General features: G+C 51.3%; 7 protein-coding genes across 7 annotated transcripts; 2 read left to right on the forward strand and 5 right to left on the reverse strand.

Annotated features, from left to right (window-relative positions):
* Window positions 1-245: 245 nt before the first annotated feature.
* Window positions 246-2,438, forward strand: IAR55_002444 (uncharacterized protein; the record flags this gene model as incomplete). The annotated part of the gene is made up of 4 exons (XM_066945557.1): window positions 246-717; window positions 775-867; window positions 924-983; window positions 1,048-2,438. 4 exons carry the CDS (start codon window positions 246-248, stop codon window positions 2,436-2,438), a joined length of 2,016 nt encoding a protein of 671 aa, XP_066804246.1.
* A 705-nt stretch (window positions 2,439-3,143) lies between these two features.
* Window positions 3,144-5,069, reverse strand: IAR55_002445 (uncharacterized protein; the record flags this gene model as incomplete). Its single annotated transcript, XM_066945558.1, has 10 exons — window positions 3,144-3,205; window positions 3,274-3,405; window positions 3,471-3,557; window positions 3,623-3,705; window positions 3,756-3,864; window positions 3,933-4,046; window positions 4,122-4,292; window positions 4,432-4,481; window positions 4,567-4,785; window positions 4,900-5,069. 10 exons carry the CDS (start codon window positions 5,067-5,069, stop codon window positions 3,144-3,146), a joined length of 1,197 nt encoding a protein of 398 aa, XP_066804247.1.
* Window positions 5,070-6,098: 1,029 nt separating this feature from the next.
* On the reverse strand, window positions 6,099-7,313 carry IAR55_002446 (uncharacterized protein; the record flags this gene model as incomplete). The annotated part of the gene is made up of 4 exons (XM_066945559.1): window positions 6,099-6,222; window positions 6,307-6,836; window positions 6,917-7,167; window positions 7,226-7,313. 4 exons carry the CDS (start codon window positions 7,311-7,313, stop codon window positions 6,099-6,101), a joined length of 993 nt encoding a protein of 330 aa, XP_066804248.1.
* A 40-nt stretch (window positions 7,314-7,353) lies between these two features.
* Window positions 7,354-10,803, reverse strand: IAR55_002447 (uncharacterized protein; the record flags this gene model as incomplete). Its single annotated transcript, XM_066945560.1, has 7 exons — window positions 7,354-7,885; window positions 7,944-8,574; window positions 8,654-8,814; window positions 8,880-8,922; window positions 8,980-10,224; window positions 10,280-10,667; window positions 10,744-10,803. 7 exons carry the CDS (start codon window positions 10,801-10,803, stop codon window positions 7,354-7,356), a joined length of 3,060 nt encoding a protein of 1,019 aa, XP_066804249.1.
* Window positions 10,804-11,363: 560 nt separating this feature from the next.
* Window positions 11,364-13,183, forward strand: IAR55_002448 (phenylalanine-tRNA ligase; the record flags this gene model as incomplete). Its single annotated transcript, XM_066945561.1, has 3 exons — window positions 11,364-12,291; window positions 12,490-12,824; window positions 13,025-13,183. 3 exons carry the CDS (start codon window positions 11,364-11,366, stop codon window positions 13,181-13,183), a joined length of 1,422 nt encoding a protein of 473 aa, XP_066804250.1.
* A 607-nt stretch (window positions 13,184-13,790) lies between these two features.
* On the reverse strand, window positions 13,791-15,628 carry IAR55_002449 (mitogen-activated protein kinase HOG1; the record flags this gene model as incomplete). The annotated part of the gene is made up of 11 exons (XM_066945562.1): window positions 13,791-13,873; window positions 13,928-14,128; window positions 14,188-14,266; window positions 14,330-14,409; window positions 14,465-14,536; window positions 14,605-14,719; window positions 14,780-14,969; window positions 15,031-15,074; window positions 15,138-15,267; window positions 15,414-15,481; window positions 15,593-15,628. 11 exons carry the CDS (start codon window positions 15,626-15,628, stop codon window positions 13,791-13,793), a joined length of 1,098 nt encoding a protein of 365 aa, XP_066804251.1.
* A 1,387-nt stretch (window positions 15,629-17,015) lies between these two features.
* IAR55_002450 (uncharacterized protein) lies at window positions 17,016-18,299 on the reverse strand (the record flags this gene model as incomplete). Its single annotated transcript, XM_066945563.1, has 6 exons — window positions 17,016-17,205; window positions 17,333-17,554; window positions 17,817-17,899; window positions 18,012-18,051; window positions 18,117-18,163; window positions 18,264-18,299. The coding sequence occupies 6 exons, from the start codon at window positions 18,297-18,299 to the stop codon at window positions 17,016-17,018; spliced, it is 618 nt and encodes a 205-aa protein (XP_066804252.1).
* Window positions 18,300-18,497: the final 198 nt, after the last annotated feature.

Below are 18,497 nucleotides of genomic sequence, written 5' to 3' on the forward strand. Positions count from 1 at the left end.
CACTCATCCCCTCCAACGTGTTTCTGTGTACTTTCCGGTATAGCACGAAGGAGACCTCAAGTGCTGGAGCAAGATCGACAAAGGACGTTCGGCTGTAGCGACCAAGCGCACCGTCAGATCAAAGGTTGAAAGATCGTATTCGTACATCACACATCACATCAACTTCCAGCTTTACCCCAATTAAACATATACCATCATCACACCAATTGTCCGCCGTCTGACTCACGAACGGTCGCGCCAACACAATGTCCGTTCCTCTCCCATCACCATCTCCACTATCACCCTCATCCGCTAAACCGATTCCATCGCGCTCGCGACCCACTCCAATCTCCATCAACTCGCCTCACGGCACCTCCCCTTCTTCACCGGGAACCGGCGGCACTGCTACCGCCTCATGGAAGAGACCCGTCACATCCAATTCGATCAGTCGATCGTTCGTTAACGACGACAATTGGCGAGAGAGGACCGCTGGGTCTCTAGGCGGGAGTGGTAGTCCGGGTGGTGCGAGCGGGGTGAACTCTGCTGGAGGGAACGGTAACGGCGGTGCTGGTCTGAGCGGTTCAAAGGGCCCTGAGAGGACGGTAGGTGGATTTGGATTCGAGAAGAGAGAGGTCAAATCGGCCGGATTGGGTGGTGCAAGTAGCAGTGTTAGTGGCCTTAGTAGGGAGAAGGAGAAGAAAGAGAAGAAAGAGGAGGACAAAGATGCAGATGGTAAAGGTGAGTTGATCTTCCTGTGTTGTTGCAGTAGCCGCAACCGACGGTGTAACCATGTAGCTGCAGCTCTGAGCCATGTTCCATGCCGATTTTTCAAGGCTGGTGCTTGTACAGCTGGAGATAGCTGTCCATTCTCGCACGCCGCACCTGATTGTAAGCTGTGAAAAGTCTCAAGATGGAGCGATGTAGCTCACGTCGGCCTCTTTCAGCGGCCAAACGCGAGGTCTGTCAGTGGTTCTTGAAGGGCAACTGCAAGTTCGGCCACAAGTGTAAGTCAACCAGATCCTCCCTACAGTCTCTTCTCAGATGAGTTGACACGATTTCACCGCATAGGCGCCCTTGCCCATGTCCGTCCCGGGGAACCCATGTCGATGGACAGGAAGAACAAGAAGGCTGCTCAACTGGAAGCTCGCGAGAGAGCCGATTCTGTCGGCTCTACCGGTCTGGTAGCTAGCCCGGCCAATGGCAGCAGCATCTTCAATGGAAGAAAAATTCCTTCCGCCAACGATGAACAGGTTGCGTCTCCTGTGCCCATCAAATCAGCGCTCTCCTCGTCTGTGCAATCCCCATCGACCGGACGACTCCCCTCATCTCCACTCCGTGAACCTTTCGGACCACCTTCCGGTGCTCAACTGAACTCACCTTCTGCTGGTTTCTCTCATACTCGCGCGATCCCAACTTTCGCTTCCAGCCCAAGTCGACCTTCCCCTCTCTCAGCTTCGTTCGGCGCGAACGGTTCTGTACCTGGTCCACTGTCCCTTAAGAACAGTGTAAGCAACACGCTTGGATCCCCTCTTCGACCTCCAGTCACTGCTGGTCCTGCTGTTTTCAGCAGCTCCTTCTCCCATGCGGCCATAAGTCTGGATCGATCGGCTCAGCCTGTCCCTCTTTCAGCTTCATTCGCTGGTGATGGTGCTGGTCTGCAAAAGTCCATCTGGGCGCGATCTGATGGTCCTGCCGAGCCCCTTTCTCCTCGGAGACCCATCCCTCGTCCATCCAAATCGACTGCAGACGTGTTTATCGATGAAGAGGATCACGGCGAAGATTTTTTGCCTTCTAGTTTGTCTGACCTGTTGACACCCCAAGAAAAGGCTCGACGAATGTCTCGCCGAGACTCTCAGGATTCGTTCTCGGCTTCTCCTTCCCACAACGCTCTCATGTCGCCTGGTTGGAGCGGGGAACGCCTTGCCCAATCTGCGGGACCAACAATGGGACCTGGTGGTTTCCTTCAATCCTTGTGGTCGGCAGAAGGCGAAGATGTGCGCAAATCTCGACATGGTGAAGAAGATTTCGCATTCGGACCTGCAACGGCTCAGCCTCACGGGCATCGAACCTCTCTGCTCACCCAACAACGATCTCCTACCCAGTACACCCCCACAAGTCCCATTCGTAACATCCCCCAGAATCAGGGTCCTATCATTGGCGAACCATTCCTCATTCGCAATCTTGGAGATCCATCTTCGCCTTCTAGCAGGGCGTTGCAAGAACATGCTCCAGGTCAATCGTTGCCTGGAGGCTTGGCATCGGCCTTGTCAAGGTTGCACCTTCACGGACCTAGGTCACCCAGTGGGCTGGGAGGTGCTTTAGCCCCAGGTGCTGGCGCTGGGCCGGGAGCAGGAACGGGATCTAAGGTCCGAAACGAACCGACTGATCATGGTGAGATCACTCCACCTCAATTGCATTCCGGCGAGCACGATGAAGGGTTATTCGCCATGGATGGGTAAGAGGCTCTGGCGATTGTACCATAGATGGCCATTCTTGGAGGACGACAATCAAGCAGCACCTCATATCCTTAGTCAGACGTCCGAGACTGTGTTTGCAAAGTGATTTTAAGGCCAGGGTCTCTGCAATTCGTTATGTCGCGAATGAGTAGATGTAACATAGTCAAAAGCATAAAGTTTACGGTCTTGAATAAAGTTGTTAGCTACCCATGCATACAGTACAATCCGTTCTCGAACTGACGTCGGTTTCGAAAGCGTCGAGACGGATAATACGCGAGTATGTGGGTCATGGTGACCGAGGTGCCACAGTATACTCTACTCTTCTGGAGTACAGGATCAAGCATTGTGGAATCGTTTCGAAAAGAGCATCTTACCTGGATGCAAGTTGACATTTCAGAGACAGAGAGGTCTGCGGCTTCGAGACTCACTTGTCTGCTGATGCCGATCACTGAGGAACCGCAAGGGAGATGGGGCCAACCTACCGAACCACAAACGTTTGTCGTCCTGACAGACAACATGGGCACTACTCTGCTTCACAGGATACATACAGTATGCGCTTTTCCTAACAGCTCCTCAAGTCAGAGTCCATGTTTACATATTATACTTTCGGCTATTTCACTGATACTGAAACTGTCCGTCTTGCTTCACCTCGCCTACGCTGTATCACGCTAACCACTGTAGCTTTTGGGTCAGAGTCGCTACGTTACTTTAGAGTCCTTGAGCGGAGACAAAGTTGATAATCTGCTGATAAGCCTCGTATGCGGTGGTGTCTACGAGATGAGCCGATCGAGAGATCAGTATACTGCCCTACGTTCATAGAGTGACCGGGCGAACATACGGAAGTTGATACCGTGTCCGCTGGCAGCGACGACGTAGGTGCTGAAGTTGCTAACGGACGGGTAGAGGTCTCGTGCAGTGTCGAGCTGAGTCTGTCCGTCCCCGAGAGAAGTAACGTAGCAGTTGGCGGCGCCTATTCATGATTTTGTCTTGTCAACTTGACCCCATCGTTCGTCCACAAGACAGGATGCAACTCACAGAAAGGAGCATCGTTCTCGCCAGTTACAACAAAGACGGGCTTGGTGAAGTTGGACCGGTCAAGAGCGAGTGGTCCGGCGATAGAGTCTGTAATCCGAAGTGAGCATTCCGACCTCGGACGATATAGGATGTCAAACAGGGATAGTACTCACTCTGCTGCCCGAGAGTGTATTCTCCTTTGGTAGTCGTGAACTTGTCAAGAGCCGATTGTGTGTAGTTGGGGTAGCTACCGAAGCTGTTCAATATAGTCTTCTCCGGCAACGGCTTAGAGAGACTTTGGCTCACTGGAAGAACCCGGTCTGGTCGTTGGACACGGAAGGAGTGATCACATAGTCGTTGGCATCGGCACTGAACCTCGCAGGGTAGGCAACAGATGCGATGGTGCTTTGGAAGGCTATAGGGGAGAAAGATTAATTATTGTCTGGCCATACGTGAATGGCGTCGTGTAGATGAGATACTCACCAAACAATCCAAGGGGACCATTGGTGCTGTTGGCAGTGAAACCGGTGAGGACCAAAGCGTCAAAGGCATCAGGAGCAGTGGAAGCGACCCCAGTGAGCAAGTTGGAACCATAAGCTGTTCGCAACAGCGACCTCAGGTTAGCTTGTGATCGCTACCGGAGACCTGTGAGTACAAAGCGGAGCCACTCACAATGTCCTACACCGACGATGGTGTCGAAAGAGCCGAGATCGTGAAGACTGCCTTCTCGGAGCATCTGGGAGATAGCGACGGATTGAGCTGCCTCGAATGAGATTTGGACGACGTTGGTTCCGTCAGGTTTGGCAGATCGACCGACTCCGAGACGGTCGTATGATAGGGTGGCTGATTGAGGACGAGTCAGCGGTGAGCTTTGAAGCGCAAATGGGAGAGGGGTGGCAGGACGGAAGAGTATAGGAGTATGGACAAGCTGTAACGGTCTAGGTAGATGGAGGTACTGTGGTGCGTGGTGAATTCGACTCACCCCATCCGGCAGCCGCAGCCGATTCCGCGAACGAGTTGTCTGTCCTCCCACTGCGGATCGAAATGCACTCATCAGCTGGTGCCGGGTGCCCTCGGATCTCATGCCAGTGAAGCTGAGAAAAGCGTCCCAACTCACTCGAGCAAGACGTTCCAGTAACCTGCGTTACCCACCAAACCATGATGGGTCTGGAAGATACCCTTGGGTGCACCTTGCTTCGGTTCACAATACTCGAACCAGAGAGAGTAAGTGCCCTCTACATCGATCTTGCTGGCGTTGCTGATCTGGGCCATGATCGTCGAACCGACTGTGAACTGGTCGACGGTGCTCTGGACGAGGACTTGCTGGTTGGCAGGGCTGTGGCCAAGAACAGGTCAATTGGATTCTGCACGCCGAATCAGGCTTCCGAGTGAAGGGACCAGCGGAGGGAGGAGAGCAGATAGATACTCGAGGAGAGCCGGCGGTACTCACGGACCACCGAGGACAGAGGCCAAATCGAGGTTCGAATCAGTCGAAGCCTCAACGTCGGCATAGAACGTCCTGCAATTAGCACTGCTCTCGGTCCATCTCTTGGTGATAGGACCAGGAGCGGCCACAGCCAGAGAGGACAGCGTAAGTGCCAGAGCGATGTTGGATAGCATTCTGTGTCGAGGTCGTTGTCGAGGAAGAAAGGAAATGAATGTGGGGTGCGAATCTCAATGGGCGTTGGTGCTCAGAGAACAGCGAGCGTGGGGAAGATGATGCCGAATACATCAGATCTAACGTATATATAGTAACACAAGGAGGACGAGGAACAGCGTGGTCACGGGTTTTGAGGACATTACAATTGCCATGCTGTTACTAGCACGGGAACAATCCCCCCCGTCCCCCTCCACCACCGCCCGGACGCCTCCAACGAGTCGAGCAGATTGATCATCATACCAAGTCTGGTATCAGGGTGATTTTGACCGAGTTTGGCCATGCATCATACCCGTACGTGTACCGGCCCATGTTGGGATGTTCATGCTGATGCGTCATCGATTGGTAATTTACGGGAAGGCGTGGTCCGAGTCCCTCAACTCCAGCGAAATAAACCGACATGATCGATAACGTAGCCGTGACGATCGTCCGGTCCCAGTCACGACGGGGAATGAAAGGGTTAGTAACCTCCAAGTCTCAGCAATAATAATGCATAGTTACAGTACGTGGACCCAACCCGGACAGGTCCGCCAACGTAACCTATTTTGGGATTGCGTCATACCTCATATCTCTTTCTGGACCGGGGTTTGGATATGTTACTGTAGGTCTTCGACACCTCCACCTGACCTAAGATGGAGGGAGGATGGTCAGCGCTTCAGTCAGTCCAGTTACCTATGGGCCAGCAAGTGTTTGTCGGGATGGATGGGCAGGCGCTGAGTAATCTTAGTCGCGCATCTGCGTACCGTTCGACGTCGGTGGGATCCTCATGGCTGGCTTAGCTTCTCTCACTGCAGCTGGGGACATACTCTTCATTCTCGTGTGGCAATGCTGCGTTGTGGCCTCACGTCGACTGCGCTTCACTGTCTGATCTAATCTTTTGGACTCTCCTCCATCCGTCAACGTGCGACGGGCATTTCATGGAGCTATTCAACACAATGCTAGGTATCTCAATCGAGACTCTGAAAACTCTGATGACTTTGCACCGCATCCTTTTATCGCCCTGATCCCTTGTATCCCGGTTTCAGAGTACTGTATAAATCTTTGGTCACGGTCTTGGAACCTCTGCCACCGGCTTTCGCTTTCATAGCGCATACACCATCAAAATCCATGTCGAATCTTATCACCTTGATCAGCTTCATATCCTTATGAGTTCCAGGAAGCAATGTCTCGTTCAGAAGGAGACGTCTGAGACCCACTCACGGAAACAGTTGTCTCGCTTTCCCACCCTTCTCCGAAAGACAAACCGCACAGCTAATCTTAAGCTCCCTCACAATCTCCTCGCCCCACATCGCCAAGAGGGAAATATCTTCCTGGGGAGGCTTAGATTTCCAGATCAAAGCCAATTGTCTTGTCATTTTCAACATTTCCAAACTTGATTCCGCACTTTCTGCTCGTTTCTTTACCGGACGGGTATATGTTGATCTCTCTTTCCTTGGCGTAGTCACGGGTGTTCCACCTTCCAACAAGGTCTTGTATGTTTCTTCTACGTCACAAGCTCGACGCGAGATGATCTGTTGTCGAATACGATAACACGCTTCTACGTGCCTCTTCAGAGTGTCCATTTGATATTCGAGAGGGTCGTCCGGCCGCCGAGTCGCAACAAGTCCAGCCCGGATCCAAGCGGTTGAGAGATCTTGATAATCTTTGAATGAGGGCGGATTGATCTCGCTCGGAAAGGACGCCATGATACTGTCGCGTTTCACTTTGCCAGCTTGCATGAGTTCATCCATCTGTATTCGGACGAGATGCCGTCAGCTCGTTTTACTCCATGGGAGAGCGTGCCCAATCTCGCCGAAACGACCATGCTCACAATGAACGGCGCTTGTTGCCTACCCCTCTGGACGACCCTGACATTGTATTGACCTCCGTCCTGTCCTTTTTTCCAAGACCGCCACTCTATATCCCCTCCATACGACTTCATATCCCTTTGCATGACATCGGCTTTCACTTGCAACCCGCTCTTTCTGGCATCCAACACGTGACAGAACATCCGTGCGAGTCGAATAGTCTCGGTGTGATCGTAGCCGAGCTTATACACCGCGTTGCCATGCAAATCCGAGTCTGACCAGTGACGTACGATCAGTCTAGCTTAGAATGACGAAGAGTTACCAACACTTACAGGTCCCCGTAGCCGCGTCACCCTTCACACCACCCAATAACCAATCTTGCATACTCGCAATCCTGGATTCCTCATCCACAGCGTCCATCTCCAGCCGATCCAGAAACTCATTCCCTTTGACGACGTGCTTAATGAAATTCTCCCTCTCCAAACCATTCCGGCACATCTGCAAAGCTGTCATCCGCGTTACTGAACCGGTCCACTAGTTCTTTGCCCCAGAACAACTGGACGGTATCTCCATCGTAATCTCCTCCACCTAGGTAGCTCGCCGGCGATCTTTTGCACAAAGAGGCGTTCGCTGAGAGGACGATACAATCCTTTAAGTGGGCCAAATCCTGCTTCCAGACGGCTTTGAACTTCCTCACATCAGTGGGGAGCTTGCAAGGTGATCTGAAAGCGAGACACGGTCCTTCCAGATGCTGGATAGGGCATTGCGTCTCGGGATCAACGGGACCAGTCCCCGAGAAGGAGATGTATAGTTCGTCCGGGGCCAGGACACCGGATGTGTCAGGGATGATGAAGGCCGATAGACTTTGATCGACGGGTATCTTGAACTCTCGAACCATCTTGGAGGAAAGCATGTCAACGAGATGGTGGAGTTTCGAGCCGGTATAGGCAGATTCGGAAGGATGGAAACCAGCGGCAACGGCCTCCATCAGACTATAATGGTACGTCAACTGCAGCTCGGTCCTATAGGGCCATGTAAGCCTGGACGCACCTCTCAGCTATACCGCCAGGTTGGCCACTGACTGGATCTACATCAAACCTCTTTGATGGAGTGACTGTCATGTAGTCCTCCGCGTCGTCCTCATCCTGTCCCTCCTCGGACCGGCTTTTCACCACACCCGCCACTCTCGCCGATAGTCCTTGAGCTCGCGCCAAACGCTTCTTCCTGTCTGTCCCAACACCTCCACGACGAAAACATGCCGCATGTATTCTGACAAGTACATCGTCCTCAGTCTCGCCGACGAGTCGTCGAGGAAGGAAATCGTCACGAAGAGCGTTGAGACCATCTTCAGCCATCTTCAAGAAAACAGATGAAGGAACTCCACCATGAGCCATTGCGATGATAGCTTCGGACGATAAAGTCGTGCCGATTCGTAGCGAATCGCAGCGCAGGACGTCGACAAAATGGAGAGATGGATCATCGATGTATGGAGGTGCTGAAAGCGCCTTCACCATCGACTCGCGTAGTATGACCTCTTTGCCCGGATACTGCACAGCCTGTGCTGGACTCATGATCGCCAGTAAACCCTTGGACCCTCCCAGCCGCATTTGCACGACAGAGGGACGACCTGTGGTGAGCTGCAAGCTGGGATGACGGAATATGCGTAATGCAAGGCTCTCAGCTATGCAGCGTCGTGAGAGTCAGCAAACTTTCCACGTCCAATCATGGTGCAGCAGTGATTCTCAACCACACAAACTCACACATGAGACCACACCCATCCGTCAAAATCTGTTCCGTCTTCGCGTCCCCAGCAACCTTGGCTTCCGAGGTGACGATATCAGGTACCACAGCAATCGCACTTGGATGGACCCTAGCTGCTGGTACTGAATCTGAGAACAATATCTGGGGTCGAGAAGCCCATCTGCAACGGAGGCGTCAGACATCACGTCGTTCGACTAGTCACTTGCACCTCGGAGCATGACTCACTTCGCCATGGCCTGATTAGGCTTTTGATGAAGGTCGTTGACACCTTTTCGCGCTTTGATTAGCTCCATGCTCAAATATCATCAGTCGACGTCACACTTACGTGCAAACATCTCATCAAAACTGGGCATAGTGGGCTCTACACGCAGATAACTTTTCAAAATCTCCGGGCCCTCATCTGGAGTCTCGATACCAAAAATGGTGTCCCCATCTGCTGGAGCCCAGATCGCACGATAAGGTCTTCCGAACACCACAAAGACCCTCCCTACGAAGAGATTCACCACTTGGTCTCGGTATTTAGGAAGACAGTCCTTGACTTTGAAGGTGATCACTCGTCGTGAGCCGAATCGACGCGCGAGACGATGTGACTTTCCAGGCATACTTGGAGCTCGAAGTTGGAACTTGAAAGAGGATGACAGATCCGAGGGAGATGTATTCGAAGCGGCATGTGGTCCCAGAGGATTGTCCGAGGTATCGATCGGACAGGCAGACCGGGTGGATGCAGCGAAAGCTTGGCGTCTCTTATCTGCTGAGTTTGTGCGATCAGCTTTCGTCCTGAGGTGGTCGAAAGAATCAATTTTGGCAATCTGCGGTACGACTGCCACTGTATAGTTGATTTTCCCGCCGAATGGCCAATCAATGCTGTCGTTCCCGACACCCTTCAGGTCACCGGCCACAATCGACGCTTCTTCCCTCTCTACCTCTTGCAACATCCTTGCGTTTTTTCCCGAGATCTGGCGGTCCGACGAAAGCCACTCTTCGTCACCACGGGGCAAGCTGGTCCCATTCTTCCTTTCGACGACCCGTAACAAGACGTCCTCAACGTGCTTCGCAGCATTCGTCACAGGTCCACAAAGGGGTATAAAGTCCTCAGGCGTGAAATGTGACCAGGATAACCCTTCATTCCGGCCTATGAGTCGTTCGAGTTCCCACTGAACGTGAAACCTGACTCCACGCTTGTTTAGCATCGCTTGATATCCGTTCTGACTAGTGACTCGTAGCACACGATTGTCCAGGGGAGCAGCTCGGAGGGTACAAGTTGTCTTGGATGGGCTGTCAAGGGAAGGATCCAATGTCGATTCCGTTGAGCAAGTGATGGGTGCTTCCAGGGACGCGGTGGAGGTGGACGTGGAAGACGCGGTAGATATGGTCGAAGGGTACAAGCTGGATGAGCTGGGTGTTGCTGGGAGGAGACTGGGTCGGGTAGGACGCTCATGTGCGGTGGACTTGAAGGCCGATCGGAGTTTCTTGTTAATCTCGCTGCTGTGGTGGTCCATGCTGGCTCGTTTAGACGGAAAAGCTTCTGATCCGCGTTGACGAGGAAGAGAAGGAGGCGAGGTTGGAAGTGCTGGAAGTGTGTCAGCTAGAATGATGTGATGGCAGCAGAGCACTCATAAACGTACACAGATCCGACTCGTGCAACTCCTCCTTCGACCGATTCTCTCTTACTTCCCGTTCCTCAACCTCGAGAGTTGTAGCTTCCAACCCTTGACTCTCCTTTAACTCCTCGGCCCATTTCTGAGCCTTCCTCAACTCCACCTTCAACCTCGTTGCAAGTGTCAACAAAGGATTTATCATCTGAGTCATTCCGGTTGACGCCGAAGTCCTTCTTCCGTGGTTCATAAGAGACGCGGTCCCGTAGTTGTCCGTGACGAAATCGATGAAGAACGGTTGATAGCAAGACATCAAAATCTGGAGGCTGGCGAGAGCACTCTGATGGACGTCACTGCTGGATGTCTCGAGACGCCTGAATGGGCCAAGAGCTGGCACGGCAGATCTCAAGGTATTGTACTGACCAGGTGACAAGACTGATCAGCTACACCCGAATCACACCGTCGGTCCTAGACAGGGAGTCGAAACTGCTTACAGCATCTTGGACATCTTGATGATACGATGATAGGTCCCATAGATCTCCATCCTCGTCCATATTCGCGTATCAATCGTCCAGATTGGATCCAACCAATCTCGTATGGGGGATAAGCGCGGGTGATCAGAACATGAGAGATGAAGATGATACATTGTTCAAGGTCTGGCAGTTGTGTTGAGGAGAAGTTGATTGAAACGCAGGACCGAGTGTAAGGGTAGTCGCAAGGTCCCAAACAAAACCTCTCGAATGCTGGTCGTCCGAGCTTGGTGATCGAACGTCACTCGGAGACGCAATCCTCGGCTTCAATCCCCGTCCCTGCTGTCGGTTTGTTTCGGACAACAACTGATTCTCGTTGCTCCTCTCATGCTATTCACAGCAAGACCTCATCTCCATTCTCGACAGACATTCCGCACATTGGATCTCCCATCTGTAGATAGCGACGTGTTTCTCGCGTGTCCTAATCAGTCCAAGTCCACGTGGAGGGTTCCCCCTGAATTTCGGAAGTTGTCCTTGAAATGCTTGTCTCGGACTTTTGAACGTATCGACTCTGTGGTCATCAAGCAAGCAATCGATCTGATCTGACGGAGAAGCAAAAGGGGATTAGACCTTCAGAGACCAAGATGAGCGTCCGACTTGCCCCTCGAGCTGCCTTGCCCTCTTCCCGACTCCTCTTCCGACCGATACATACGTCTCTACTCGCTCGACCAGCACCTGCTTCTTCATCACGTTTCCAATCCACCTCGACCTCACCTCCACCGCGCCAACCATACGTTGTCAATGGCCAGACGTACCCTCTGGACGAATGGTCCAACACCCCGCCATCGATATTATCCAAAGTGAATCGAAATATCCATCTCCTCCCTTCCCACCCTATCTCGATCCTCCGACAAATCGTCCAAGACCATTTCTCTAGTCATACAGCTTTGACTCCTTCTACACCTATCGTTTCCGTCCATCAGAATTTCGATGAATTGGGTTTTCCTCCCGATCATCCTGGAAGATCTTTGACCGACAGCTATTATCTCAACAGAGAATACATGTTGAGGACGCATACGAGTGCTCACGAGGTGGAAAGTTATCGGAGAGGATTGGACAAGTGGTTGTTATCGGCCGACGTATATCGTCGTGACGAGATTGATTCGAGTCATTATCCCGTATTCCATCAGATGGAAGGTACTTCGGTCTGGCCGATCGACCAACTTCACACCCTACCGGAATTAAATGCCCAACTAGCCGCCCAGTTGGAGAAATGTCCGTTGTTGATTGAAGATGAGACGACGATATCACCTTCGAATCCGTATCAGAAACATCACGATCCGGTCCATGCGGAGCAGATCACTCGGCATCTAAAACACTCGTTGAACAGTCTCATCTTCCGACTATTCGGTCAACAGGCGACCAAGGATGGAGAACCGTTGAGAGTCAGATGGATAGAAGCGTATTTCCCATTCACGACGCCGAGCTACGAGGTCGAGGTGTGGTGGGAGGGAGAATGGTTGGAGTTGTTGGGCTGTGGTGTGGTCATGCAGAAGACCTTGGATCAAGCAGGTGAGTGGGGTACTCAAGGGGTTGTCCAGATGGCATCCATCGCACCTTCTGTTCTGTTACCGGTCACTTTCACCTTCAAACCTTCGCTGTCAGATGTTCGGATGAAATCCACAAATGATCGTGACGAGCCGTATTTGAGATTCCTGGTATAACTTGACCAGACGTTCTCAGCTGACATATTTCTTATACCTCCCCTAGGCGTTCCAGACAAAGCAGGCTGGGCCTTCGGACTAGGTCTCGAACGACTGTCCATGGTCCTCTTCTCGATCCCTGACATCCGTCTATTCTGGACCCAAGATCCTCGATTCCACACCCAGTTCTCCGCCGGAAAGATAACCACCTTCAAGCCGTATTCGAGATATCCGCCATGTCACAAAGACATGAGTTTCTGGTTACCCCCCGGAACGATGTCCCCTGATCCAGACGCGGGGGTGGCCGGGGTGGCCGGTGGGAAAGGGAGGGCGTTCCATGAGAATGATTATTGTGAGATTGTGAGGGAAGTAGCGGGTGATCTGGTCGAAACGGTGACTTTGGTGAGTAGATTGGGTATTCTGTGTACTGCACCGCGGTTCTCGGTTTCGGTTTCGATGTCTCTGCTGTACACTTCCGTTCCTCTCTCCTCTTGACGTATGATCATCTCATCTTCGATACGACAATACGCTGCCATACTTCTCACTTCCCAGTTCCAACCCATCAACGATCACTGCTGACATTACTACCTCACCTCGAACAGATCGACGAATTCAGTCATCCAAAGACGTCTCGTCAGAGCAAATGTTACAGACTCAACTATCGTCATATGGACCGATCCCTTTCCAACGAAGAAGTGAACGAGTTACAACAGAAAGTACAGGATAGAGTTGTTGAAGAAATGGGCATTGAGATGAGGTAGATGTAACCACGCAAGCGCCGATCAAAGTCGCGCTTCCTTACATATAGAGTCATTTGTCGTATGTATACATACATATACTCTTGACGACAAGTCTTTGGAAAGAAAGCGAATGTAAATGCGTGTATTCATATCTCACACCTTCTGATACCATATTCATTTATCTGTCTGCTTGTCTTTGGTGATCCAATGGAACCTCCTCTTTCTTGTTCTTACCTTTTTTTCTTCTTACAGCTACGGAACGAGGGCACAAGTGATAAGAAATGGTTGGAAGTGATTAAAGAGAGGAGTCACTACAGCGAATTCCATAGATTTGAAGCGACGTGTAAATGAAACAGCGGCTGAGCCGACGAGAGACCAGCGGGGAGAGCGGGGGTATGATGAAAGAAGCTTCGATGAATCCGGTGTTAGAAATGGGAAGTAAAGAGGCGAAACAGGCATGGGATCGTGCAAAGAATTCTAAACAATGTGTGAGAAGAGGGAAAATGAAGTATTTGGATCTATTGATCTTGATCTTGAATTGAGCTTGACCTATAACGAGACCTAAGAGTAAGGAACCGGAGACAAATCGAATCGAGATGCAGATTGAGCCAACAGGTCTACCATGCGTCTATGAAGCAGGAGCAGCAGGGACCTCGCCGGTGATAGGACCTTCAGCCTCGTTTTGAGAGATGTCACCGAGATTGTGGAAGTCTGCGTCAAGACGTTAGCCATAACCTTGACTTCCGATGTCACACGCCCGCTCACCAAGGATCTCGCTGTACATCATTACCTTCCAGGTGTCAACAGGCAAGTCGGCATCGTTGAAACTCCAGTCGAACACCTCGGCAGCAACGGGTTCGTCTGTAGGGTCGTGGTAAGGCGCAAGGTATTCGTGTGCAAGAGCTTCAGCGGCGGAGATACGCGTTCGAGGGTCGAAGACGAGCATCTTCTCTAACAAGTCCAGAGCTGCAATGGGGCAATTAATTAGACTAGGTTTCCCGCTGAGTTGTAAAGTTGAGACTCACAGAGGGGATCGGCGTTCGGGAACTTGGTGGAGAAGGGGACCTTTTCTCTCTTGGGCAAGCTCTGGACGAATCGTAGAGTCTGTTGTAAGACGTTATTAGCTACTGCCTTGAATTTGTTTTATGGGAAGTGCAAGGAACACACATTCTCGCTCGCGATTGTCTGAATCACATCGTCGGGAGGGGTACCGAGCAGCTCCGTAATGATGGAGAACTGGTTGACGTCTGGAGACGACCATCAGCAGCCGTTCCACCCAATGGATGGTAGAATACAACTCACGGTCCTTCCCGGGGAACAAGGGCTTGCCCTCCAACATCTCAGCGAAGATGCAACCGGTACTCCAGATGTCGACTACGGGGGGGTACGGTGATTAGTGAAACCATTAGTGAAACCACAAGGAAAACAGACAAGCTACTCACCAGCAACGTCATACTTTTGCCACGTCAACATGATCTCAGGCGCTCTGTAATATCTGGTCGACACGTAACCGGTCATTTGGGGGTCCTGGATTCGTGCAAGACCAAAGTCACAGATCTGGCCAATTGTACAGCTTGTCAGCGTCGCTATCTCCTGTGTCAGAACGCGTAAACCTACCTTCAAATCACAGTTCTCGTTGACGAGAATGTTGGAAGGCTTCAAGTCACGGTGGACGACACCAGCGGAGTGAACGTATTTGAGACCTCGGAGAATCTGGTAGAGGAAGTATTGAATGAACTGCTTCTCGAGAGGACGAGAAGTGAGCAGCCGGTGGAGATCGGTACCGAGAAGTTCTGTAACGAAGTAGCTTTATGACGAAGAAAGTCAGCAGGCTGTGATTTTTGCCGACTGCACTTGCTGCAACTCACATGTCCTCAAGAGGAGAAATGAAGATGTCACTGAGCGAGATGATCTGCGACAAGAAGCATGAGTTCTCAGCCATTCAACGTTTAATTGTCAAATTGAGCACACTGACGTTCTCGTGTCTCAAGTGTTTGAGCAATTTCAGCTCTCGGTAGGTCCTCTTGCTCAATACTGGTGTGGAGAATGGTTTCATGATCTTCTTGATAGCGACGGAGGTACCGGAGAGCTGGTCTTTCGCGGAGCTGTATGCCGCAAGGCGAGAAAACACGTGGAGGGAAGCGAGTGGGGAAAGACAAGGAGAGAGTGAAAAAGGCAAATCAGTGGAGGTCAATTACGGCAGGAATGCCTCTTGTCGTGAGAAATAGGATAACGAATGAGGAAAACTTACCAGACGAGACCGAAAGCTCCCATACCGACGGGTTGAAGGTCGACATAACGCGTGGTCACCTCGAAGACCTGTACGAGGGTTGAATTAGCGTCTGCCATGGCTCCGAAGATGCATGGGCCACCATCGCCACTTATGATGTGCAGGCCAGTGTATGGATTGGACCAGGCTAAGAAACTCACGGTGCCGAAAATGGAGAGCTTGACAAAATCAGCCATGGTGGTGGATTTGTTCTATATGATGGATGTTGGCAGTTCTGGGAGCTGCAGTTGGTCGAGCAATGGGCGAATCGATATCCAGGTGAGGCGTACGACGTGATGAAGAAGCACAGCAAGTTGAAAGGAGAAAGGGCCGCAAAGAAGGGTAGAGGTTGGGCAAGGGATGTGATTAACAGGACAGATAAGCATGGACACTCTGTACAGGGTATACGTCGAGGCAGTGGACAACGATGGACACCGACTCACCTTGAGAAATGAACGAAGTTCTCCTTTCTACTCTATCCAAGGACGATTCTTTTCACTGTATCGAATTGGGCGATTATCTTTGCCCTTTTCTATCTGATTGATCGATGCTTGTTTCCAGAGCGGCGATCTGATCGATCCACGATAGAGTTTATTGCCTCAGACGACACAATCCGGGAAAGAGTGTGAGCGTCGTCGATGACTGGTCGAAGAGACGAGAGTCGCAATTGCGTGTCGGTGAGAAGAAGAGAAGGGTCGTTCTGATGAACTGGGCGATTCGAGATGGGTGTCCAGTCAGTTGGATTTGACCTACTCGAGCGATGATCGCTTTGAATAGGTTGAAATGCACGGATGGATTGAAAGTGAAGAGAGACTGGATTGAATGATTTGGTCCAGATCAAAGATTCCAGTGACTGATAGTGGTAGCAGGTAGGTAGGTAGCAGTAAGTCGCAAGAAAGAGGGGGGTTGTACGCCGGATGAGAGCGGACGATTATGCTACTACTGCGAGAAGCAAAAGCCAGCTAGCGAATGGTAGTATGCAGCAGGAAGCTTTTGCAAGGCAAGTGTAACTTGACTCTGTGTGTTTACAGGGCGTGGGAGAGGGAGAAGGGAGAAACCAATCACCCCCTGAGCCGTTCTCCGAGGACGGGGGGGGTTACGCACACAGTGAGTGGTCAGAAGAGTCTGAAAAAGGGACCGTATGGCAGGAATCTCGCAGGGTAACAGAGTTAGGCATGCGGTCGCTATCGGAAGGGATAGTAACCCTCTCGGCGTTTCGCATGTGGCAACCGGAATTTGAATATCAAACGGGGGTCAACACCCCTTCTTCTACTTTTTCTTCGACTTACGCGTCAGTGGCGTCTCAGTACGAGTACTCGTAGCGGTGGGAGGAAACCATCATCAGGTTGGCTTTGGGAGAGCTGCTTTCGGATCGGCGTCGATCAGGATCGTCCGGCTGCCAAGATGTAGCGATAAAGCCTTTCTCGATATATCTGATGTCCTTGCGCCGAGTCGTGATCTGTCGATGAGATGATCTGATGCGTTCACTAATTCATGCATACTGACATGCCATGCTATAATGATGGTTAAGCTGAATGTCTTCGTCTGAGTGCTTTTTTTTTTCTTTCGCAAATTCTGTACACCTCATCTTGTCTTTGTGGTCCCTACACCTTCGCCAGCCGTTGCTAACCCTGCCACACCCTCCTCCTGTTTCCGTGATGCATCTAAAAGCTTCAACACCTCACTACCTTCTTCTTTATGACCAAGTGATATCCACCCCGCCCGCAATCCATTACTGACCACCGTGTTCAATATCCGTTCAATGTTTTCGTTCCTGTCGACCATCCAAAGTGTCAGAATATGTATGACTAATCAGCATGATGATATCACGCATCTGCTCTTCCTGACAGAAATGACAACACATCGGGATGACGGTGGAATGTGAAAGAAATACTGCTTACCTCTCTCGAACCGCCTCTAGATCTTGCTGAAACTTGCCTCCTCCTTCCAGTATATTGTTCAATCGACCAATCTCCCCTTCTAGACTCTCTAATCGGTCCGTCACGTCGTCCCGCCGTTTCGTCTCTTTCCGCGAAGAACGGTATGACTCGCCTACGATTAGACCTGCGCCGACCAAGAAGAGAAACGTCTCGGCCAGTGTCGTCGCGCCGTTCTGTATCGCTCTGTGAGGGTTTAAGACGCACGCGGTAGGGATTGAGGAGGAGGATAGGACGTCGCGAGCTCCGAGAAACGACGAGGAGAGGCGATGAAGGCATATCATGGAGAGACAGCACATCCGTCAGCTAAGTTTTCCAAGAACGACCACCAGAAGACGACGATGGAAGTGGTTTGCCCGTAGGGTCACTCATAGCCAGTGATGGGACTTAGCTGATGTGAAAGCGGTATGTAGGTCACATGGATAGCTGGGAGACCCCGCCCACTCACCTAGTATCGTTCAAAGGCTTGATAGCTCCTCCCTCTGTATTCAACAGGCCCATTCTCATTCTCGCTTCCGTACGGTGCATCCGCTAGTGGAAGAGTAAGTATGAGCATCTGCTATCATGTCTCTATGGCAAAGCATCCAGACATTCAGACCAGAGAGACTGTCTCTATCTCGGTTCTCTAGACATCAGCACTCACTTGAGCCAGCCCAATACAGATATCCCGGAACGTTTCATGTCTGTTCAAGTCCCGTCAGCTCGTGCTTTAAGCGGTGGTCGACCTGATGCATGGCAATGCACTCACTGAGTAGCTTGAGCTTTGATGGTGTTCGCTATTGGTTTCGCAAGGGTCTGTGTATCGACGAGCTTGTCAGCTACGCGGTCTTTGATCATCAAACAGAAGAAACTGAAGCTCAAAGCAAGGGAAAGGAGTGTGGGAGGAACGACTCACCTTGACGGCCAAGCTGAATATCTTGACGGAAGCCATCTCATCGGTAAAGAGTACGGTGTGGACCTGTGTGCGCCTTTGATTCGCAATTATCGGCTCTTCGCCAGTCGTGTTTCAACGACTTGACTCTGGAAAGATATTGTTTATTGCTTGTTCACCCAAAACATTGCTTTGAAAATAAATCAACGGTGGTCACAATGACGCACGGCTTAGTATCTTTGCCGAACTCTCATACGG

Source organism: Kwoniella newhampshirensis, chromosome 4 (assembly GCF_039105145.1).
Source record: "Kwoniella newhampshirensis strain CBS 13917 chromosome 4, whole genome shotgun sequence".
NCBI classification, from domain to species: Eukaryota; Fungi; Basidiomycota; class Tremellomycetes; order Tremellales; family Cryptococcaceae; genus Kwoniella; species Kwoniella newhampshirensis.